The 20,808-nt window shown below is 54.6% G+C and overlaps 10 protein-coding genes across 10 annotated transcripts; 6 read left to right on the plus strand and 4 right to left on the minus strand.

Moving 5' to 3' along the window:
- Nucleotides 1-18: 18 nt before the first annotated feature.
- Nucleotides 19-1,760, minus strand: MKK02DRAFT_43332 (uncharacterized protein; the record flags this gene model as incomplete). The annotated part of the gene is made up of 7 exons (XM_053092373.1): nt 19-232; nt 264-799; nt 831-1,391; nt 1,421-1,555; nt 1,587-1,633; nt 1,665-1,707; nt 1,740-1,760. The coding sequence occupies 7 exons, from the start codon at nt 1,758-1,760 to the stop codon at nt 19-21; spliced, it is 1,557 nt and encodes a 518-aa protein (XP_052947186.1).
- A 75-nt stretch (nt 1,761-1,835) lies between these two features.
- MKK02DRAFT_43333 (putative Bud site selection-related protein) lies at nt 1,836-4,107 on the plus strand (the record flags this gene model as incomplete). Its single annotated transcript, XM_053092374.1, has 10 exons — nt 1,836-1,874; nt 1,907-1,949; nt 1,981-2,057; nt 2,090-2,109; nt 2,141-2,362; nt 2,392-2,753; nt 2,784-3,553; nt 3,585-3,668; nt 3,700-3,990; nt 4,024-4,107. The coding sequence occupies 10 exons, from the start codon at nt 1,836-1,838 to the stop codon at nt 4,105-4,107; spliced, it is 1,992 nt and encodes a 663-aa protein (XP_052947187.1).
- Nucleotides 4,108-4,641: 534 nt separating this feature from the next.
- On the minus strand, nt 4,642-6,011 carry MKK02DRAFT_43334 (uncharacterized protein; the record flags this gene model as incomplete). The annotated part of the gene is made up of 6 exons (XM_053092375.1): nt 4,642-4,829; nt 4,861-4,947; nt 4,978-5,319; nt 5,352-5,380; nt 5,412-5,580; nt 5,669-6,011. 6 exons carry the CDS (start codon nt 6,009-6,011, stop codon nt 4,642-4,644), a joined length of 1,158 nt encoding a protein of 385 aa, XP_052947188.1.
- Nucleotides 6,012-6,126: 115 nt separating this feature from the next.
- On the plus strand, nt 6,127-7,748 carry MKK02DRAFT_23982 (adaptor complex AP-3 domain-containing protein; the record flags this gene model as incomplete). Its single annotated transcript, XM_053086823.1, has 9 exons — nt 6,127-6,165; nt 6,197-6,356; nt 6,388-6,455; nt 6,488-6,763; nt 6,795-6,924; nt 6,956-7,260; nt 7,293-7,416; nt 7,452-7,563; nt 7,652-7,748. The coding sequence occupies 9 exons, from the start codon at nt 6,127-6,129 to the stop codon at nt 7,746-7,748; spliced, it is 1,311 nt and encodes a 436-aa protein (XP_052947189.1).
- A 168-nt stretch (nt 7,749-7,916) lies between these two features.
- On the plus strand, nt 7,917-8,812 carry MKK02DRAFT_24127 (putative Rho GDP-dissociation inhibitor 1; the record flags this gene model as incomplete). The annotated part of the gene is made up of 8 exons (XM_053086844.1): nt 7,917-8,015; nt 8,047-8,091; nt 8,125-8,196; nt 8,229-8,334; nt 8,368-8,413; nt 8,446-8,510; nt 8,545-8,612; nt 8,645-8,812. The coding sequence occupies 8 exons, from the start codon at nt 7,917-7,919 to the stop codon at nt 8,810-8,812; spliced, it is 669 nt and encodes a 222-aa protein (XP_052947190.1).
- Nucleotides 8,813-9,141: 329 nt separating this feature from the next.
- MKK02DRAFT_43337 (P-loop containing nucleoside triphosphate hydrolase protein) lies at nt 9,142-10,080 on the plus strand (the record flags this gene model as incomplete). The annotated part of the gene is made up of 7 exons (XM_053092376.1): nt 9,142-9,178; nt 9,272-9,306; nt 9,398-9,410; nt 9,459-9,576; nt 9,611-9,704; nt 9,739-9,984; nt 10,027-10,080. The coding sequence occupies 7 exons, from the start codon at nt 9,142-9,144 to the stop codon at nt 10,078-10,080; spliced, it is 597 nt and encodes a 198-aa protein (XP_052947191.1).
- Nucleotides 10,081-10,535: 455 nt separating this feature from the next.
- MKK02DRAFT_24400 (uncharacterized protein) lies at nt 10,536-14,171 on the minus strand (the record flags this gene model as incomplete). The annotated part of the gene is made up of 13 exons (XM_053086892.1): nt 10,536-10,767; nt 10,812-10,914; nt 10,963-11,097; nt 11,138-11,552; nt 11,593-11,744; nt 11,778-11,838; nt 11,871-11,990; nt 12,023-12,460; nt 12,493-12,602; nt 12,634-13,374; nt 13,407-13,686; nt 13,720-13,735; nt 13,768-14,171. 13 exons carry the CDS (start codon nt 14,169-14,171, stop codon nt 10,536-10,538), a joined length of 3,207 nt encoding a protein of 1,068 aa, XP_052947192.1.
- Nucleotides 14,172-14,701: 530 nt separating this feature from the next.
- MKK02DRAFT_24264 (acyltransferase-domain-containing protein) lies at nt 14,702-16,187 on the plus strand (the record flags this gene model as incomplete). The annotated part of the gene is made up of 7 exons (XM_053086868.1): nt 14,702-14,942; nt 14,976-15,173; nt 15,205-15,275; nt 15,308-15,544; nt 15,577-15,722; nt 15,754-16,050; nt 16,085-16,187. The coding sequence occupies 7 exons, from the start codon at nt 14,702-14,704 to the stop codon at nt 16,185-16,187; spliced, it is 1,293 nt and encodes a 430-aa protein (XP_052947193.1).
- Nucleotides 16,188-16,221: 34 nt separating this feature from the next.
- On the plus strand, nt 16,222-17,464 carry MKK02DRAFT_23938 (RNA-3'-phosphate cyclase; the record flags this gene model as incomplete). Its single annotated transcript, XM_053086808.1, has 5 exons — nt 16,222-16,611; nt 16,643-16,714; nt 16,748-16,872; nt 16,904-17,296; nt 17,329-17,464. 5 exons carry the CDS (start codon nt 16,222-16,224, stop codon nt 17,462-17,464), a joined length of 1,116 nt encoding a protein of 371 aa, XP_052947194.1.
- A 1,879-nt stretch (nt 17,465-19,343) lies between these two features.
- Nucleotides 19,344-20,796, minus strand: MKK02DRAFT_43340 (nucleotide-diphospho-sugar transferase; the record flags this gene model as incomplete). The annotated part of the gene is made up of 9 exons (XM_053092377.1): nt 19,344-19,385; nt 19,417-19,475; nt 19,507-19,856; nt 19,888-20,080; nt 20,112-20,232; nt 20,264-20,403; nt 20,434-20,623; nt 20,656-20,687; nt 20,721-20,796. 9 exons carry the CDS (start codon nt 20,794-20,796, stop codon nt 19,344-19,346), a joined length of 1,203 nt encoding a protein of 400 aa, XP_052947195.1.
- Nucleotides 20,797-20,808: the final 12 nt, after the last annotated feature.

The raw sequence follows: 20,808 nt of genomic DNA on the forward strand, positions 1-20,808 counted from the left end.
AGATGCAAAAGGATGATGCTATGCAACTATTCTTCTTCGTGCCTCTTCCTCCCTCGTCCGAAAGTATGACAACTCCGCCTGCAGCTTGGGGTGTGTCGTGGCGCCCGGCCCAGACACCAGCTCGTGCATGACCACCTCGAATATTGTCGACAGGTAGGACTGCTGATTCGCCTTGAGCTTGCCCGCTTGGACGTTGATCAACTTGACGAGCTCGTTGCGTAGTCGAGTCATACTGACATCAGCCGAGAAACTGCCTGACTCACCTTGAGAACACCATCATATCGTCGGCCTCGGAGCTCAACGCTACCGTAGCGCTAAACAGCACCGCGTACTTGGTAGCGACCTGTCGCACCGCAGCGTCCTTGACGCCTTTCCCCATGAAGCCCGCCAGACCCTTGCCTTCAGCGTCCACGACCAGCCTCTTTAGCTCGTCGACCCGTCCGTCCACGTCCTTTCGATACAGCGGCCAAAGCGTGAGCTTTTGCTTTTGCAGAAACGAGATGAGCGGGTTGGCACCGCGAAATTCGGCCAGGTCGATGACGCGGTCGTTGAGACGGATGAGGGTGAGAAGAGGTATTGCGGGGGGAGGGAGGAGGAGGAGGGATTGGATAAAGGCGTCGCACGACTCGAGAGCTGGATCAAAGACCTCGTGCCATATGCGATCTGCCTCACGCAGATCCGGCTCTTGTCCTTCCGACGCGGGGGCGGCAAAGAAGCGGACGACAAAGGTGTACTCGGCCGATGCGTTGTCGAGGAGGACCAGGAGGAGACTTCGGAATAGGCCTTCCAGAGGGAGACGCTTCTGTCAGCTTGGCTCTATGGGCACTTACAAAATCCTTGTCATCCGCCATGTACAGAAGCACCGCCTCACCCTCCTCCTCCACTTTTGCATACTGCAAGTTGATCGTATCATTGTCCGCCGTCCTCGCTTTAATCACAGCTAGAGCGCGGGTGTATCGACGGAGGGCCGTCTCGTAGTATGATCTCGCCGCGATGACATATCCCCGCTCGACCTGCTTTGCGGTTTTTGGACTGTTTCGGAGGAGAAACGCGTAGAAGGGTTGGTATTTGAGCAGTAGCGACGTCTGGAGTACTGCGAGATTGGTCGAGATACCCTTGGACGCAGACCGTAGGGGGCGGATCAGCGAGAGGAGGAAGGGAGGAAGCTGGATGAGAGCTTTGGCGCGGAGACCGTCAATGACCGATTCCATCTCTTGGGCAGCGGCGACCTTGCCCCGGGATTGGCATATTTGGATTTTGTCGTCGAGCTGGGAGATGGCCGTGAGCCAGAGGTCGGGGTTCTGGGCGGGGAGGGTATCGCGGATGGTAAGGACCAGCGCTGGGGGAATGGTGATGTCGTTGAGGAGGGCGTTGAGAGGGGGGAGGATGGTCTGATCAGCTTGGTGATGAAGACGCTCACCTTTCTTCCACGAAGCCGGGCTTCGATTGCATCGCTCTTTTGCTGTAGGTCTGCTACATGGCCAGACACGGCAGAGAGGTCGTTTTGAAAGTTGGATAGATATGAAGCGAGCGATGTGAGGAGCTCGTCGCTGGCCTACTGTCAGCTCGGCTTCTGCGGTACTCACCTGGACGTTGCGTTCGAGCTCAATGTATTCTTGTTTTCGCTTCGCATCTGAGGTCAGCGATGTCAGCGATTGACCTACATTGCTGTCGGGACTGATCTTCCGTTGGGCGAGAGGGACCCGCCTGAAATCAGCTGGACCATACTGGAGACGTACCTGCATTGACGCGTCGATCATGGTGTACAACGGCAAGAATTCGCATTGCGCGTTTCAAATCCTATCCTCATTCCTCACTTTCACCCTCATCTAACCATGTCGGAACTGTTCAGGGATATCCCAGAGTTCATAGAGGTGAGCACAGTAGTAGCTCGTGCTAATGACAGACATCCATTGGCGAATCTGTAGCGGCGAGAACGGAAACGCTAGGTAGGTCTGAGCTCTGCACCGCTAACTCCAGCCTCATTTCGCGAGCTGGGTCCACCCGACTTGTGCCAAGTGGTCAAGTCTACTGGCACCAAGGGAGCTCTGAAATCTGTGAGTGATGCTATATACTCGGCTGATGGTAGCTTGGATCCTATCACTATTGGTGAGACCCATCCCGTCCTAGCTAATCCCAGCTCTGGCGTCGAAGCCTCATCCTCCGCGTCCTTGGCAGCTTATCTAAACTCGCTACAGTTCTCAGTGGAGGAGTCGCAAGCGTGGTTTGGAAAAGGCGCAGGATGGCACGTTAGCAGCGGCGTGTACTGCTGCTTCAACGCATTCTCTCGGGTGGATGTACGGGTAGACGTCAAGATTCCGGGAGGCGTGGATGCTTATATAGTGGATCTTCGCGGTGAGAGGTGAGTCTCGTCTGCGCGTTGCTGATCAGGCATCCGGCCACTCCCGAAATATGGCAAGAGACGTATCTCTCGGCGATACTGCGCGCAATCTGCTATGCCGACGATGCCTCGTACCGTCTCGCCGGATTCCGCAAGCTCGACCCCATCACCTCGCTCGCCTCTGAGACGCGGTTCCTCCAAGCAGCCGAGGCTTTGTTTGACAAGGGCTGGCAGCTGGGATCTGATCCAGAGATCCAGGTGGCTACGTCTGTCACAAATCACCTTACCGCGGCGGTCATGAAGTACTTTACCGACAACTTTCGGTTGCACCGAGCGACCGCGCTGTTTGAGCGTCTAGCGGAGAAGGACCCAGAGATTGTCTCTTTGCTGGCAAAGAGCTATATGGGGATGAGTAAGTGCTGATCAAACGAGCTGACGATAGATGAGGAGATCAAAGCGGTCAAAATTATACACCAGGCGCTCCAGGCCAATCCCCTTTCCTATCCCCTCCTCCACTCCCAAGTCGACTTTCTCCTGGCAAAGCGGAAACCAGACTGGGCACGCCAAGTCGCGCAACAAGCCGTCAACGCCGCTCCGTCCGAGTTTGTCACTTGGGCCAAGTTGACGCAAACCTACATCGACCTCGGCCAATTCGACGCCGCCCTCCTCACCCTCAACTCGTGTCCCATGTTTACCTTTAACGAACGCGACTTGCATCGTATGCCTACGCCAGCGCGGACCCACCTGCCAGTCAAAAAGTTCATCGCCGACTCGGGTATACTGGACGAGGAGTCGGCACGGGATAACGAGGCGGATGTGGCCCTATTACGTCTCCCGGCGCCGGGATTGAGGGGGACCTTTGCCAAAGCGTATTCCCTCTTGACGCTCCTGGTGTCCAAGATAGGATGGGATGAGCTGCTCAAGACCCGGTCGGTGGTCTTTGTCATGGAGGAGGAGTATCGGGCGCACAAGCATACGGCTTCGGTCGACGATACCGTCCAGGCGCGGTCGGCTACGCCGTCTGATATTCCTACTATAAGGATATCCTCGGAATCAAATCGTACCCCCAACGTCGTACCGGTCCCACTGGAGAAGCCAGAGACGTCGCAGGGTGAGGTGGAAGCGGGAGACGATGGGGACGGAATTTCGGCATTCTCCAATAAGCGATTATGCGAAAGATGGCTGGATAATCTGTTTTTGGTCTTGTACGAGGTGAGTCTCCCTGTGGCAAGGCTAATAGCAGGATTTGCGTGTGTACACTATCTGGCGGGCGGAAATATCGCACTTTAAAACCCAACACATGTCGTATAAGAAGACCGGCACCGAGGTGGGCCCATTTGAGACGTAGCTGATGATAGTGGGAAATCCTCGGTGAACTCGCTCTGCGGCTGCACCACAAGGAGGAAGCCAAGGACGCCTTTCAGCGCTGCCTGGATGCCAAATTCAGCGCCAAAGCCCTCCTCAAGCTGCTCGAGATGTACGCCAACGAAGGGGACCTGCAGCGAACGCTCAACGTCGCCATCCGGCTCACCGCCTACCATCATCGGTGGTACATGGACTCGGCTTATCCCTCCATGGTGGCGCACTATCTATACAAGATGGGAATGGTCCATGGCCACTCCAAGATTAGGTATACGCTCTTGAGTATGGTGAGTTTAGGTTGCGATCGGGGCTGACGGTAGAATCTACCGGAAGGCATCTTTGACATCATGCAGGGGTACCTGAATTATGCGTCGACGTTTGGCGTAGAAGGGTCGGACTTTTAGCCAGATGCATAATTGTCCTTGAGCTCGCGCCTTTCACTTTCTCTTCTATAATAAGAGAGGAAGGGGCGGGGAAGAGAGGCGGCCAGCAGGGAATAGAAGGGGTGGGGTCTAAATATGGGGACAATTCTTCTTACACACCTGAAAGTGCAGCCTTGCGATCGTAGTGAATAGCTAATCGGGAGAGAAAGCGATTGACATGAAGGGGCAGGTTGGGATGTCTGTGGAAATCTGCCAGCGACAGCTTGGGGTCTTATATCGCGCGACGGACCAAGTGAGCGCGCGAGAGCGCAGGAAGTGAGCGCGGTAGCATGTGGTGATAGTCCGCTCGTCCCAAGCCCCGAGTCGCTATGGAAGGATCCTCGCGAGGACCGTCCCTCTGAACGCGAGGGGCTTGGAACGAGCACAAAAGAAGAGACATAATCGCAGGAAAAAGGAAGTTTTCTCACTGCCTTTCAGCTCGCCTGTCTCCATATTCCCGTTTTGTCTTGGATGCGCGGGAACGTGAGACTTAAGACAGTAGGATCCAGTGATGCATCACATCAGCGACAAGCGCGCAGTGGGCAGCCGATACCCCGGAAGATCCCAATACCTCCTCCGAACGCCCTTCCACACCTCCTCCCGCAAGCTGTCCGGTATTGGCACGTCGTGCCAGACTACACTCAGGCCGACGTCCTCAATGTGCAGCTCGGCCAAACTCGATGCCACAGCGTAAATCGTAGGATCTGGGTAAGCTTCGTATCCAGCTGCACTCACTCGTCGCTCCGAGCCCATTCCAAAACGAAAAGACGCCCTCTTCAGAGTCGAGAATGTCCGGCAGTACTTCAAAAAACGACTTGAGATCTACATCAGCTGGGTCATTCGTTTGCTTACCTTCGTAGCCTTCTGCAAAGGTGTCCATGAATACTGCGGTGAAGCCTGAAGCATCGGGAGTAGCGCCGATCACCTCGCCTAGCTTTTCTGGTGCAAACCAGTCCTGCCACCTCCCCTCGAGTACCCGCACCCCGGGCCAGTCATAGACCCCGGTATCACGCATGTGCTGCAGGACCTGAGGATGGGCCTCAACGATAGTGTGATGAACGGGCTTGCGCGCTTGGAACAGGCGATCGACCTGAATCAGCACAGTCGTCACCGTCCTCACGATTCCCAAGCCATAGCCAATGTTCAATACAGAGTGATTCTCGCCGTCCGGCATGAGACGAACATGCTCCTCCACTGCAAGTCAGCGACGCCAATTCAGGTCGTACTGAGCGGTTCTTCCCATCCCATCATTACTCTGTCATCAGCTTTGTCTCTGGCGGACTTACCCATTTCCATCAGCATCTATAACTCTCTCCCGGCCGTCCTCTCCGGTCTCCCATGTAAGCTTGCTCGCCAAGAATGCAATGTTGTCCCCGGACGATGTGTCGTCCTCGGCCCGAAGCGCTATATGGTCTTCCGACGAGGAAGGGGCGGATAGGATGTGATGGAGCATTTCTGCCATTAGCGCTGGACGCAAGACCTGACAGCACCCCGCAGTGATAGATCTTGTCTGAGCCACGGCGACGCTGCTTGTTGAACCCACCAGTCCTTATGCCCTCATTGCGGATCATCTCCCACCCCTCCTGGTCCCCAAGACTGAGGCAGATTTCGCCAGCCGTCTGCCCCCATTTATCAACAGCGTTCCATACTGCTCCACCCTTGATAAGCGTCTGCAGTAGCTGTGGGTTCCGCTTCTCTGCCGCATAATGCAGGCAAGACCAGCCGAGCTCTTCATCCTGAAACCAAGCTGGAGCGCCTGCTTCCAGCAAAGCCTTGACGCCCGCGATCGACTCGGTGCGAACCGCCGAGATGAGCTGGTGGGCGAATGGGATGAGATCTGGCGGGAGCGCCAGCTTCTTTATATTTCGTGGGGGTGATTCAGTCATAGTGAGGTACAAGGTCAAAGGTGGACCAACTTTTGAAAGGCCGGCGATTACCGTCTAGCTGGACGCGTCCAACAACACATTCCTCTAGACTACTGCTACCATACATATCACCGACATGGCCAGTCTCATCGCTATCCTCGACGTCAAGGGCAAGGTAGGTCGTGCCTCTAGCCACGCTCATCTAGTCCCTCATCCAACGATCATACCGAGACGATGTTCCGCCATCCTACATTGAGCGCTTCCTCCCGCTCGTCCTCGACATGGAGGAGGAGAATGTTCAGGTCACACCTTGCTTCTCGGATGATGGAATCAACTACATGCACATCAGACACAACAACCTATATTGTGAGCTGGCGACAGGCGGGGCTAACGACAGTACTTGCACTGAGCAAACGGAATACCAACGCGGCGGAGATCATCTTCTTCCTGCATCGATTATGCTCCGTACGTCCTAGCGCGGACTGTGCTGACCGCAGGTCCTCACGGAATACTTCAAAGAGCTCGAGGAAGAATCCATCCGGGACAACTTTGTCATCATCTACGAGTTACTCGACGAGATGATGGACTTTGGCTTTCCACAAACCACCGAAAGCAAGATCCTCCAGGAATACATCACCCAAGAGTCGCACAAGCTCGAGTCGCAGGCGAGACCACCGATGGCGGTGACCAATGCCGTGTCTTGGCGGTCTGAAGGGATCCGATACAGAAAGAACGAGGTGTTCTTGGACGTGGTTGAGAGCATCAATCTCTTGGTGAGTCTTGACACGGCAAAGCTTATTCCAGGTCAACGCGTCAGGCAACGTTGTACGGTCCGAGATTCTCGGCGCAGTCAAGATGAAGTGCTACCTGTCTGGAATGCCAGAGCTGAGACTGGGTTTAAATGACAAAGTCATGTTTGAGTCCACCGGTCGAGGTGAGTAACGGCCCAACAGAGCTAATTGTAGCGTCCCGTGGCAAAGCCATCGAAATGGAGGACGTCAAATTCCACCAATGTGTCCGGCTATCCCGCTTCGAAAACGACCGCACCATCTCCTTCATTCCCCCAGACGGCGAGTTTGAACTTATGTCGTACCGCCTTTCGCAATCCGTCAAACCTCTGGTCTGGGTCGAAGCGAGCGTTGAGAGCCATCGAGGGTCGAGGGTGGAGTACATGGTCAAGGTCAGGGGGCAATTCAAGCGGCGGAGTACCGCCAACAATGTCGAGATCTTTGTGCCAGTACCAGATGATGCGGATAGTCCCAAGTTCCGCGTAAGTCCAGGTGTAATCAGAGCTGACCTCAGGCATCCGTGGGTTCGGTGGTGTATGCGCCAGAAAAATCGGCCTTTGTCTGGAAGATCAAGCAGCTTGGCGGAGGAAGGGACTACATTATGCGCGCACACTTTGGATTGCCAAGTGTCAGGAATGGTACGCAACCGCGCAGATTGCTTACTGACAATCAGAGGAACTCGACAAGCGTGCACCCATCACGGTCAAGTTTGAGATTCCATACTTTACAGTATCGGGTATCCAGGTCAGGTATTTGAAGATTGTTGAAAAGTCGGGCTATCGTGAGTGTCTCGAATGTGCATATGGCAACCGCTGACATCTTCAGAGGCGTACGCTATCATCTCATACCTCTCCCGCCCAGCTGACATCGCAGATTACCTTGGGTCCGGTACATTTCTCAAAACGGGGACGACTATGTGCTCCGAACGATCACCGACGCTAAGACCTCAACGATTGTGGCGCCGTTATAGGAGATGTGTATATAGAGACTGGATGTATTGGTTTGACCTGAGAGTGCCACAATGCCGTCTTGCATGGGGCCCCACCCCCTGGATGTGTTTCAGTTTGGATCCGGCTGCGCGCTGAGACGCGACTGCCGTACAACATTCCATCCATCATCATACTCATCCAACACAGCCATGACACACCAGCAGCAGGTAGGCGTAGCTGGTCTCGTAGTAGCTGACGGACAGCCAACCGAAGACGAGCTTGTGCCGTCTCAGACCGAGGGATACAAGGTTGGGTCTAGGGAGACAAAGCTCATTGCAGGTTGGCCAGCAGCGATCAGTAGCAGAGCTTGCCGAGCTCGACAAGGTATGCCTCTCGCTGGTTCGAGCTGACGCTCAGGAGGACGAATCTCTCCAGCGATGGAAGCAGTCCCTCGGACTGAGCGCCACGGCTGGTGGAGGCACGAAGAAGGTATGTTCTCCAGGATGCATCCCTGACTCCAGGTTGTCCCCAAGACTCTCTTCTTGTCCTCTGAAGGGCTGCACAAGCCGGTCGAGATTGATCTCACCCGACCCGCTGCAGAGCTCGCCAAGCTGAAGAAGGAGCCAAGTATGTGCATTCTGGGATTGAGCTGAATCCTAGTGACCATCAAGGAGGGTGTCGAGTATTCCGTGGGGATTACCTTTGTGTAAGTCAGCACCTTGCGTTGCTAACTCCTAGGGTTGAGAACGAGATTGTCTCCGGCCTCAAGTACCTTCAGGTCGTCAAGCGTTCTGGCATCAAGGGTGAGGCTTGACTGAGATCCTAGCTGATCCTTAGTCGACAAGGTGGAGGCGATGCTGGGATCTTATGGCCCTAATCCAAAAGGCGAGGTCTATACCAAGGTCGTGAGTGAGACCTTTACTATCGCTGACTCAAGTTTGCGTCCGAGGAGAGCCCTTCTGGGATGCTGGCTCGCTCCGGCACCTACACCGTTCAGTCTCGGGTCATGGACGATGACCAGCATGTCTGGCTGGATGTCGAGTGGGGTGAGCTACATCGGCATACTGAGCTGATGACAGGATTCAAGCTCGCCAAGGAGTGGTAGAATGACTTGGTTTTATACTATACTGTAGATGACTGTCTGATGCACTGCCCTGCTCTGTACTCTACTGCGGTTGCCCCTTGAATCTAAATGAGCCCCCCTGTTTTAGGTTTCCCCCTACTTGTAATAGTTACCCTGAATGAGACGATAGCTGTGACTATATTTGTATGGCAAGATTTGATTCCGTTAACAACCCTTATCCCTTCAAGCTAAGCTGCACATCAACCTCTTCTCACTCTCTCTATCCATCTACACCTCGTACAGCCATTTTACACAGCTGTCCACGTCCCCCACGTACTTAACGCTTCACTCACGCCCATATCAATTTCATAATGTCCGGCGAAATCAGAAGGAAACTCGTTATTGTCGGTAGGTCGCGTCCTTTGGCGTTTTTGCCGCTCGGGCTCGCTCTGCAGGCTCCTACCCGTGCCAGCAAGCTTCTGGACATTTGCTGATTTGTAGGCGATGGTGCGTGCGGCAAGACCTGTCTTCTCATAGTACGTCAACTTTCAGCAACAGCCTTCCAGGAAGAAATGCTTGAGAACAACCAAGATCTGCACATGGAGAAAACCAAGCTGATCTTCTTAGGTGTTCTCTAAGGGTGAGCCCTCACCGCTTTTCCTCTGGTAGAATGACGCTCATACGTCAGGTCTCTTCCCTGAGGTCTATGTCCCCACCGTTTTCGAAAACTACGTCGCCGACGTCGAGGTCGACGGCAAGAAGGTGGAACTAGCGCTTTGGGATACCGCTGGTCAGGAGGACTACGAGTGAGTACAAGCGCTTAATTCAGCTGATCCGCAGTCGTCTCCGTCCCCTTTCCTACCCCGACTCGCACGTCATCCTGATCTGCTTTGCCGTCGACTCGCCCGACTCGCTTGATAACGTCCAAGAAAAGGTGCGTCGACCCTGAAACCCAGCTGACCCGACAGTGGATCTCTGAGGTGCTTCACTTTTGCCAGGGTCTCCCCATCATTCTCGTCGGCTGCAAGAAGGATCTGAGGGAGGACCCCAAGACCAAGCAGGACTTGGAGCGAATGAACCAGCGACCGGTGCAGCGCGCGGAGGGTCTCGCAACCGCGCAAAAGATCGGCGCGAACGGCTATGTTGAGTGCAGTGCGAAGACTGGCGAGGGTGTCAGGGAGGTGTTCCAGACTGCGACGAGGCATGCTCTCTCGGTAAGCACTCCCCATATCTCTCGAGCTGCACTAATTAGGCAGAGCAAGAAGTCTGGCAGGTCCGGCAAGAGCAAGAAGGGGTGCATCGTCCTCTAGGTTGTGGTCTAATTGTAACTTTATCTTGTTCTGGCGACGATTACTCCTTTGCACGTCTGATATGTGATGATTACGCATGCTGCCTGTGGACCCACAGTCTGACCCCACTGACTTTTGCGCGCTACCGGCCGTCATCTACCCGACCACCGTATGACCATCGGTATTACAAAAGAAGGCCTGTGATCCTCCGGAGTTTGTATAGGATCGAGGGACGATCAGAAGATCCGTGTGATCAGTCAAGCCAATCATAGCGAATTGAGCACACGCCGGCGAAGTCAGATATGTTCCACGCCTCAGCTAGTGTCCAGTATCAGCTGATTATCAGCGGCTGGCGGCTGGCATCGGTCTTACTGCTCTTGCTCTGTCTTGCCGCGGCGCTTTTACTGGATAGATAGCCGAGGTGCTAACGGAGGCACCTCCTGCTGCAGAGTAAGTCATGACTACAATAAGATACATCACTTCGCCCACGACATCTTGGTTCTATCGCTACCCGCTCGGAGTATATTATACTGTATTGCTTCTAGCGCATTATCCACCCCTGACTCTTTTCTAATCGCCTCGCCTATCCTTGCCGCCTTCTCCAACATGACGCGATCCGTGGTTGCCTTGACGAGGGCGTGGGCAATGTCGTCGGAGCGGAGTGATCCAACTCGGACGCCTACGCCAAGTTTGGTGACTCTATTCGCCCTGCTCATCAGCCTGGGCGAGCACAAGACCAAAGAGCGACCCACCAAAAGTATTGGTCGCCAAAGAAGGGTCTGATGCATGTCGGTATGCCGGCACGTAGACTGGCGCCGACTGTACCAGCCCCGCCATGATGCAGAGCAGCTTGTACTGTGGTGTCAGCTGCTTTGTTCGATCGTCATAAAGCAACAGACCCACCTTTCGGGAAGAGCCATCCATGCGGGACTTTCTCAAGCCCAAAACAACTAGCCGGGAACTCGATTGCGGCACCCTCCTTGGCGGGATCGCCTCCTCTTGAAGACCAGCCCTTTGCGACAATGGCTCGAACATCGGCTATATTGTCAGCTGGTTCTAGTCTCGCTGATAAACTCACCCTTCTCGACCGCCTCGATTATGCTCTTGGTTATCTCGTTCGGCTTCGGGACGACGATGGAGCCAAACCCGATGTAGACCAGCGGTTTGCCATCTGCCTTGGCCTTGTCCATGAATGCCGTGAGCGCTTCTGGCGGGGACCATTCCGAGTCGCTGTTCTCGAGGACCCAATACCCGGTGATTGTGATATCGTCATGCCAGTCGAGCGGTTTTGGGACGATAGCAGAGCTGAAATTGTAGAGGAAGGGGACTTTGGTCGCCGACATTTCCGACATGTCGGTGCTTGGCAGTCCGAGGTGTTCCTTCCGCCATCGGTTGATCTGGCCGGCTGTCGCCTTCCAAATGATATTATCGTACAAGACATAGGTGGAGTAGTTGAACCCCGGCCCCATCTCGAACGCGGGTACCATGAACGCCTGGTGGTTAGCATCTCCTCATCAGCACTGGCGGGCTTACCTGTGGATAGGCACTGGTGCGCGTCCAAGGCATGGTGAATGCGCGAAAGTAGGGGATCTGCAGTCGCTCCGCAATATGGATACCAGCCATTGCCGAGGGCGACTCGATGAGTACATCGGCATCTTTGCACGCTTCCCAGGCGTCTACGAGTACTATAATCAGCCTGAGCGGCATCAGCGACTCACAGTCATCAAGCCATTGCCTGAAATAGCCGACCGATTCCTTGAAGAAGCCAGGAGAGAGCATCTGGAGTCAGCGCTTGCTTGTACCGATCGTACCTTGTGCTCTGCGCTCAACTTCATGAGAGCTGTTGGATCGCCTCCAGCTTGACGATGCTCGATCCCATAGCCCTCGACCCACTCTTTGAACTCTTGATGCGTTACAATCACGACCCGATGCTTTCGTCAGCTGGTTCGCAGACTGCACTCACTCCATCCTTTTTCAACCTCAATCCAAGAGCAATGTAAGGCTGTACATCACCCCTCGATCCGATTGTGAGCATGGTGAACGTGCGGGGCGACAAAGCAATGGAGCGCGATACCCATGGCTCGTTGGCGATGAAGGGCATGTGAGACAAAAAGTCGTCGGGTAGAACACGGGTTTCAAAGAGTGACTTCTTCGAGGGCACCAGGATGTCGGCGGGATGAGTAGGTGTTGATGGCTGCGGCGTTGTCGAGGACGATGTTGGACGGGTCTCCGGCGTGGTAAATTGTTTGAGTTGCGAGATGGCCTCGTCGCGTCCGAGGACGTTCCAGAATTCGAATACGACGTCCTGCTGACCGTGGAGCTTGAGAGCGAGACCGGAGAAGCCAGGCTGCACGCAGTTGACCGGCTCGAAGCCTTTGACCAGGGTGGAGTCGAAGCGATACTATTCTCAGCCATGAAAGACATCTTGCTCACCTTGACATCCGGAGAAAGGGTATTCTTCCGCCAGAAGCAAACGAATCTTGGCGTCACAATCAGATGACCGCGAACTGGCACGCCGACAATATCCAGATAACAACGTTTCACTGTCATCAGCTACGCTCTCTTCGGACTTACGCCAGATCCCCTCTTCCTCGTGCAAGCCAAACACTGCCGCCGCCGTGTGTGCTTTCTCGGCCTTTCGAGCAATCCGAGCCGGAAGGGACTCGGAGGGACGAGATTCTTCTTGTACTTCTCGCTCAATATCATCCTCGCTGGCCAAGCAGTCTATCCCCGCGATATTGAAGATCAATCGATTGGCGTCGACGTCCGCCTTTGGGTGCCGCAGATGAGCAACCTGTATTCCGTGTCGAAGCTTATCGATAAATGACCCTTGCTCCGTGATCACGGCGAGATTGAAGTTGAATGTCAGATCGGTATCTGACTTCGCCCTCAGATGCATATTGAGCAGATTGTCCGTTATCGAGGCGGTGTCGGCCGCGGCAAAGAAGGTCCCAGCCGAGACTAGTCGTTGCGATTCGTCCAGATCGACCTTGAGGCTGAGGAGGGTGGCAAAGCCATGGTAGTCGCCTTCGTCGATCAGTGCGAGGCGGTGGAGGGGTACGCAAAAGCGCAGCGTATTCCACTGGTCGACGCTAGACTCGGGCTCCTTCCCTGCTACAGAGGTAGCCTTGTGGCGCCATCTACGCCGAAAGATCCGAAACAACGCCGCCTCGATGTGGCGACGCCATTGCGCAGCGGATTGAGGGGTGTCGACCGTGAAGAATAGAGATTTGTGAGAACCTTCTAGAGTGAAGTTGAGGTGTATGTCGGATGCTTTTGTGTCATCCCGAGGGCGGATAGTATCCACAGATGACACTGCCATCAGCGCGGAGATGCATGATACTCACGTAGGAACGATTTGATCGGCCTGACCCGCCCAGAATCATCGGCCGAAGGATAAATTGTGATCATATCTGCGTTCATTTCCAGCCATACCCGTTGCGAGGAGAGCAGCGGCTTATGTCTGTGCCAAGTGACGGGCCCAGAGTGTAAGATGTGCGTCGAGCTGGAGGGGGACGAGCCTAATGCTTCAAGTTCCTCTGCAGAGTCGTAGTGGTGGACAAAAGCAGCGTCGGGGGGTAGTAAAGCGTGGAAGAGAAGCCGGTGCGAGGTCAAATGGATGTTGCCCTGCGGTCAGACTTGCTTCTGCGTGCGACTCACGACCACCATGAGGCCCCTAGAATCAGCTCAACTCTGACTTGGACCTACTTGAACATTGTGCCCCAGCTCTCGGCGAGCATAGCCTCATGCTGTGAGTCCCCATGCTCGTCCACCATGCTAGAAGCTATTTGACCGTACTCCTCTTGCATAGCAGCCAATTTTTCGGCCTCGGTCGGCTCCAAAACCGGTGTGTCGTCTGATGTCGGCGTGTCTACTTGGTCAGCGATAAGGAACAGCCGCCTTGACGTACCTCTCCCTGGCGAGTTTATACTTGATGATTCAATGTTCGACGTCAAGTGGGGTTCTACACTTGTCAGCGCGATTTCTTGCCTTGCTGACACAGGCCTACCCTCATCGGCAAGAAGAGTCTCCGTGCTGGGCGGAGCAGAGGGCGTAGACGAGCCCGATCTGGCCGGAGAGTTTCCTCTGCGTGATGTCTTTCCAGCTGCCATGCTCTTGAAGAGGGAGAAGATTTCCGACGAACACATGGTCCTGGAGGCCGACCCCTCATCTGGGACCTGGACGTCTGGAGGAGTGGCGGGGACATTGCCCGACTCCTTTCGCCGAGGATTGAGGCGGCTTAACAGGGATTGCTGGCGATCCATTGTGACTAATGAAATGCGTCGAGTGATGTTGTTGATGAGATGTTGGCGATGGTCAGAGTGTCGCTTTGATATATATTGGTCGGCCTACATACATACATAGTCGGCCTCGGCCTCGGAGATCACCCTTGACAACAAAGCCACGTGTACCTTTATGACGCAAGGTTGATGACGACCAATTCAAGTCCAGACCGGGGCCCTGAGATCAGCGAGGAATGCTGGCTGCGCTGAGGAGCCGACCTGACCTGAGCAGACCTGAGCAGACACAGCTTGGAGAGGCGAGAACCGCTTTCTAACTCCATCATCTCATCTGAATATCAGCTAGACCTAGCTTCACCTCTGCGCGCGCTGCAGTCTCGACACTCGCTCATGTGCACAAGATGACATCTTCGCCCCCAGCAGCAGCTGGGCGAGCCATGCATACGATTCCCATCGCCGACCGTCCACCGCATGGGCCTATCGCCAGCAAGATCTTGTTCCCCCTCTTGATGATCGTCGGACTACTGGGCATAGCATCGACCACCCTACTAGCCACACCGCTGCTGCTGCTTCCTGGGAAGTGGGGCGTTAGCGTGATGGATATGGTTGTGGGGTTTACAAAAGATGGATTTGGCCGTCTGCGTGAGTTGTTGTTGCATGTCAGGCTGACATCAGTCATCGCCATCATGGTCCTCTTTGCGCCTGCGACCCTCCATTTCACCGTCGACGCTCCGCTGGACCTCGTCGATCTGGTCGAGCGGGACGGACGAGGCAGAGTCAAAAGACTGAATCTTCCCGACAGACTAGTGGCAATCGCCAATCATCAAGCCTACACGGATTGGATGTATTTGTGGATCATGGCTTGTTACTCAGGTGAGTACTTGACCGGCTATGCTTACTCCAGGACATGCTAGCGGCGTCGTTATCCTGTTGAAATACAGCCTTCGCAAGGTACCGATTCTCGGATGGGGAATGGTGAGTCAAAGCATGTCGTTTACTAAAGTCAGCAACGCTTCTTCCGGTTCATCTTCATGAAGCGGTCATGGGCTGCCGACAAAGGCCATCTTACAGAAGCCTTGAGCCAGCTGGGCCATGACGCCAATATCACGCCCGATTATGACGTTATTCCCCTCGCACCGCCCCCAAAGCGCTCTCCGTTGTGGCTCCTGATTTTCCCCGAAGGGACGATTGCGAGCGATGAGGAGAGGGTGAAGAGCGTCAAGTACGCTGCACGCGAGGACACTGTGAGTGCGGCAACCTGCATGGCTGATATAAGGATGACTTTGTCACCATGCTGCATCCCAGATCTACGGGACTCTTGTTCTGTCTTCGAGCTTTGCTCCCCCATATTCCGGACCTAAAGCTACTAGACGTGACGATCGGGTACCAGGATGTGCCTTTTGGCAAATACCCACAGGACTAGTGAGTGCAAGTCTGACCGAGCTAAACCCAGTTACGGCCTCGCTTCCATATTCTATCGTTCAGTTCCACCGCCAACAGTTCATATACACCTGAGGCTGTACTCTGACCTCGCCGCCAAGTCGTCCCCTATACCCTCTCTTACTAGCGCGTCCGTGGTATCAGGGGGACAGGTCGGGATGGCCAGCAGCGAAGAGGCGAGGGCGTTCGAACTGTGGCTCCGGGGAGTCTGGGAGAAAAAGGAAGAGCGATTGAAGCAATTCTGTGCGGATCAGCGATTCATCGGGGACGGAGGGGACCAGGCAAAAGAAGTCGTTCGAGTCCGTCAAACGTGAGTGGAAGTGTAGGTATAAGCTGAATCGTAGGTCTTCCGTACACTGGTTATCGGCGGTTGGAGGGGGAGGTATGTTTACGTTAGCGATTGGATTATGGTCTTTACGTAAAATTGTAGGCTGGTGGAGGTTGTGATTTTTGGATCTTCCCTTCACTCCCACAACTTGCCATGTCATCCTCCCGCTCAGAAGTCCTGCGCTTCGCATCACATCGCCACCTGCGCCAACGGCTGCTGCTGGCGATCCTCAGCGGCAAATCCATCCGAGTAGATGGGATACGCTCTGAGGATGTCCACGTCGGACTCCGCGAGTATGAGATAAATCTGCTTCGACTACTCGAAAAGGTTACCAATGGGTCCACTATCGAGATCTCCATCACAGGAACGTCCTTCCTGTTCCACCCAGGAGTACTCCCCGGCGGATCGTTTCAGCATGCGTGCCACGTCGGCCGGTCCATCGGGTACTATCTCGAAATCTTGATTCCTCTTGCGCCCTTCTGCAAGAAGCCGTTGGATGTGATGTTGAGCGGAATAACGGGCGAGGAGGGGAGAGACATGACAGTGAGTGTAGTGTTTACCACGCTGATGATAGGTGGATATGATCCGAACGGTAACGCTGCCGCATCTGCATCTGTTTGGAATCACGGATGGACTGGAACTTCAGGTAAGCCTCGTCCTCGAATTGGCCTGACCACAGATTAAAAAGAGAGGCGCAGCACCACTCGGTGGCGGTCAGGTCATTTTCAAATGCCCAATCGTGCGCCAACTCAACACGCTGCAATTCCTGGAGAGAGGAAAGATCAAGAAGATTCGGGGCATAGCGTAAGCGCCGCAGCGACCCAGCTAATCCCAGCTACTCCACTCGAGTCTCTCCACAATTCGCCAATCGAATGGTCGAGTCGGCCCGTTCGATCCTTAATCGCTACATACCAGATATCTACCTCTTCACGGACGTGTATAAAGGAGACGACTCGGGAAAATCCCCGGGGTACGGATTGACGCTGGTAGCCCAATCATCCACGTCGGCCGTCCACTCTGCCGAATGCCTGTCAGTGGCGCCGAGCTCCAAAGCGCCGGTAGTACAGACTCCCGAGGACATTGCTCTGCATGCCGCTAGGTGCCTGCTAGAGGAGATCGGTCGGGGCGGGTGCGTCGACTCGAGGCATCAGTGGCTGGTGCTGCTTCTGATGGTTCTGGGAAAGGAGGACGTTGGGAAGTGCAGTATGGGATCCTTGACAGCTCATAGGTGAGTGTGATCAGGAGTGGGGCTGACGTTAGTGTGCAATTTCTGCGTGACCTAGTCATGTTCTTTGGAACGAGGTTCAAGATCGCCTCATCTGGAGAGGAGAGTGGAGAGGTCGTGGTGAGCTGCGTAGGAATAGGGTATAGTAACGTCAATAAGTCAGTAGCATAGATAATGTTGTATATAATCAGCTTAGCCTTGTGTGTCTGACCTCGAACCTGCTCACTGGTACGCATTCGAGGTTCGAGAAGCCGTGCTGGTCAAACGATGACATGTTTGCCCCGCTTGTTTCAAACAGTGCGGGGCCCACTCCACATTCCGCTATAGGTCTCGTCTTACTCTTGCTCATCCATCTTAACCATTGGTCATGTCGACCCCACGCGCGCACTCGCCTGATCGACAGCTACCCCTCCAGACCCCAGCTGCTGTTCAGCCCGAAACACCTTCCGCTCCACCGCCAAAACCCACTTCCAAACATCTTCCCGAAGTCACTCCTTCAACATCACATACTCCGTCTGCTCAGACCTCGACACCTACCAACCGCCCAGATGTGTCGGAATTCGACCCCTTTGTGTCTGGTGGCTCCACTTCCACGCCACGAAAGACGGAGGAGCCAGCTTTCAATTTTTCAGGCTTTCTGCGGGATCTCCGCAGCAAACCCGCCGAGCCAATCGCTCGCTATCTCAAAAGGTAGGGTGTGCGCAGACCAAGCTGACAACAGCTTTCTCTCCAACTTTGCCAAAAAGCCATTCACTGTCAATGAGCAGATGAAGCTGATCCACGACTTTCTGGAGTTCATTGCGGATAAAATGAGCCAGGTCGAACCTTGGAAGTCGCAACGGAACGCAGAGTTTGATAATGCCATGGAGGCTGTGGAGAAGCTGGTCATGAATAGGTTATACAGCTAGTGAGTGTTGGCAAGGCCTCGCTAACGAAAGTACTTTCACACCGCAGCTGGTACCCTCACAACCCATCACGACCGATGATCTGGAGAAGGATGCAGTATTCGCGCAGCGGGTCAGGTTGTTTGGCTGGGTACGAGAGAAGCACCTTGACGTACCAGAGGGAGAAGCTAGTCAGGGCTTCCTGGGATTTGCCGAGCAGGGTAAGTGCGCGCCAGACGAAACTAATGGCAGAACTGCTCAAGATCAACCACTACAAAGCGCCAAGAGACAAGATGATCTGCATCTTGAACTGCTGCAAGGTCATCTTTGGCCTGATCCGACACATCTCAGGGTCAGGTCCTGAATCGACATCTGCCGATGCCTTCATCCCCATCCTCATCTTTGTCGTGCTCAGGGCGTATCCAGAAAACATGATCTCGAATGTAGAGTGAGTTGAAGCGAGATTGTGCTGATGAAGATATATAAATCGGTTTCGGAGTCAATCTAAACTGCAAGGAGAATCGGGATACTATCTCTCGAGTCTGGTGAGTCTAATAGCATCGCGGCTGATGGTAGAGCGGCGCCATCTCATTCATCGAGACCATGGATGCGTCGAGCCTCAGCAATATCACGCAAGAGGAATTTGAGCGGAATGTTGAGCGCGCTATACAGGATCTACCGCCATCTCCATCGACCGAAAGGTCAAGACCCCTTCCTGCTTCCATGTCGCCATTCGATTCGACCCCTGGTGAAGAGCCCGCTCGCGCCCTCGTCTTTCCATCCCTGGACAATACGCGCAGATTCTTCCAGCGGACCGCCAATATCGCCCAGGAGTCGGTGAGCAAGCCGCTCAATGCTCTGGGCAAGATGTTTGAAGGTGTCTCGGAGGATGAAGAGGCGCCAGGGAGTGCGCCAGACACACCGACTCGTCGCTTTGCGCAGATGGACTTGGGATCGTGAGTTGCGGCCAATTCTCGGCTAATGTCAGCGAACCTCTGCCCGAGATCCAGGCCCAAAGTCAAGCCGATATTCAAGCTCAAACGCAAGCCAATGTCCAGACGTTGCATCAGATGTTCCCTGCCTTGGACGAGGAGGTAGTAGAGGCGGTGCTGGACAGTTGCGGAAATGACCTGGGTCTAGCCATAGATCGTCTATTGGAGATGTAATTAGAGGACTACTCTGCTCGCATAGCTTTTGGATAGTGTTTTCTTCCATCAGCCGTGTCAAGCCTTCACTCACGTTCGGGAGCACGATGCAACTCCTGACAAGCGTCTCCGGCGCCAACGTGACCTCGGTTGCTGTCATTAGCGAGCTCGCCGTCACACTCACCCAACACGGTAACGCTGATCTTTCCCTTGTTGTCTTCTGGTTCTGGTACACCATCAAGACGCGCCCAGGGCCCGATCTGGCAGTTTTGGCCTACTATCGAGTTTAGGACGCAACTGTGTTGTTCGAGCGAGGTCCCCTCGAATATGATGGCGTCCTTGACGCGCACGCCAGCAGCTACGCGTACACCGGGGCCGATAGCGACATTGGGACCGATTTTGGCGGTAGGGTCGATGGTGGCGGAAGGGTCGATATAGGAAGGAGCGAGTACAGTCGCGGAGGGCTTGGCGAGGAGCTCGGGGTGAGTCTTTTGGAAGCGGGACAGGTAAAGGGAGGAAGCAGAGACGGCGGAACTCATGTCAGCGGGGAACATGCGTGACGTACGCTGCGCTCTTAATTTGCCTCCAAAAGTCCTTGGTCTCGTAGACGTGCATCTTCCTCGCGGCCGCCAAAGGGACGATGACGTCTTGCTCCAATCGCAGCATCTCGTCAGATTGCACCAGGGGGTCCTCGGCTGCACGTGCCGCCTTGTCATCCATAGCGACCTTGATCTCGTCAAAAAGAGACTTGTCGAACACTGTATCAGCGTGAACTATGCAGATGCTCACGGTAGACACCACCGTTCACCATATTGGAGATCCAGCTTTCGGGCTTCTCGACGTAATGGACGACGAGCGAGCTCGGGTCGGAAACAATGCAACCGTATTGCGTCGCAGTTTCTCTTTTGACCTGAGGTCAGCGACGTCCTCCACCGACTTACATTCACTCCCATGATAGTCCCCACCCCGCGATGCTTGGAATGCAAGTCCATCATTTCCTGGAACGGGAATGAGCAACAAATGTCAATGTTGCAGATAAAGATGTTCTGCGGACAAGGCGGGCGGAGGATAGAGTCACGGACTACATTAGCCACGTCTACACTCGGCTCACAGTGATAGAGACCGCCAGCTGTCCCGAGGGGCCGATATTCGCGCAGATACGAGATGGCAATGTTGGGGAACTCTCTCTTGGCGTCCTTGACGAAGCCAGCCATAACCGAGTCTTCGTAAAAGCCAATGATCAGGACTTCAGTGAGACCAGGCATCTTGGCTAGCGATGCGAGGGGGTGCCAGACCATAGGCTAGGGTCAGCGGCGCGTTATCAGCTGCATACCTTGCCGGCAATGGGGAGAAGGGGTTTCGCGCCTGATGTTAGCTCTTGGACCTGCCTGTACTCACAATCTAGAGTAAGCGGCCTCATACGAGTGCCCTTGGAGGGGCCTCCTACGAGGATGACGCCTTTGGTGGTAGCCATTGTGTGAGTGTG

Source organism: Dioszegia hungarica (genome assembly GCF_025882075.1).
Source record: "Dioszegia hungarica strain PDD-24b-2 chromosome Unknown MKK02contig_7, whole genome shotgun sequence".
In the NCBI taxonomy this organism is placed as follows: domain Eukaryota; kingdom Fungi; phylum Basidiomycota; class Tremellomycetes; order Tremellales; family Bulleribasidiaceae; genus Dioszegia; species Dioszegia hungarica.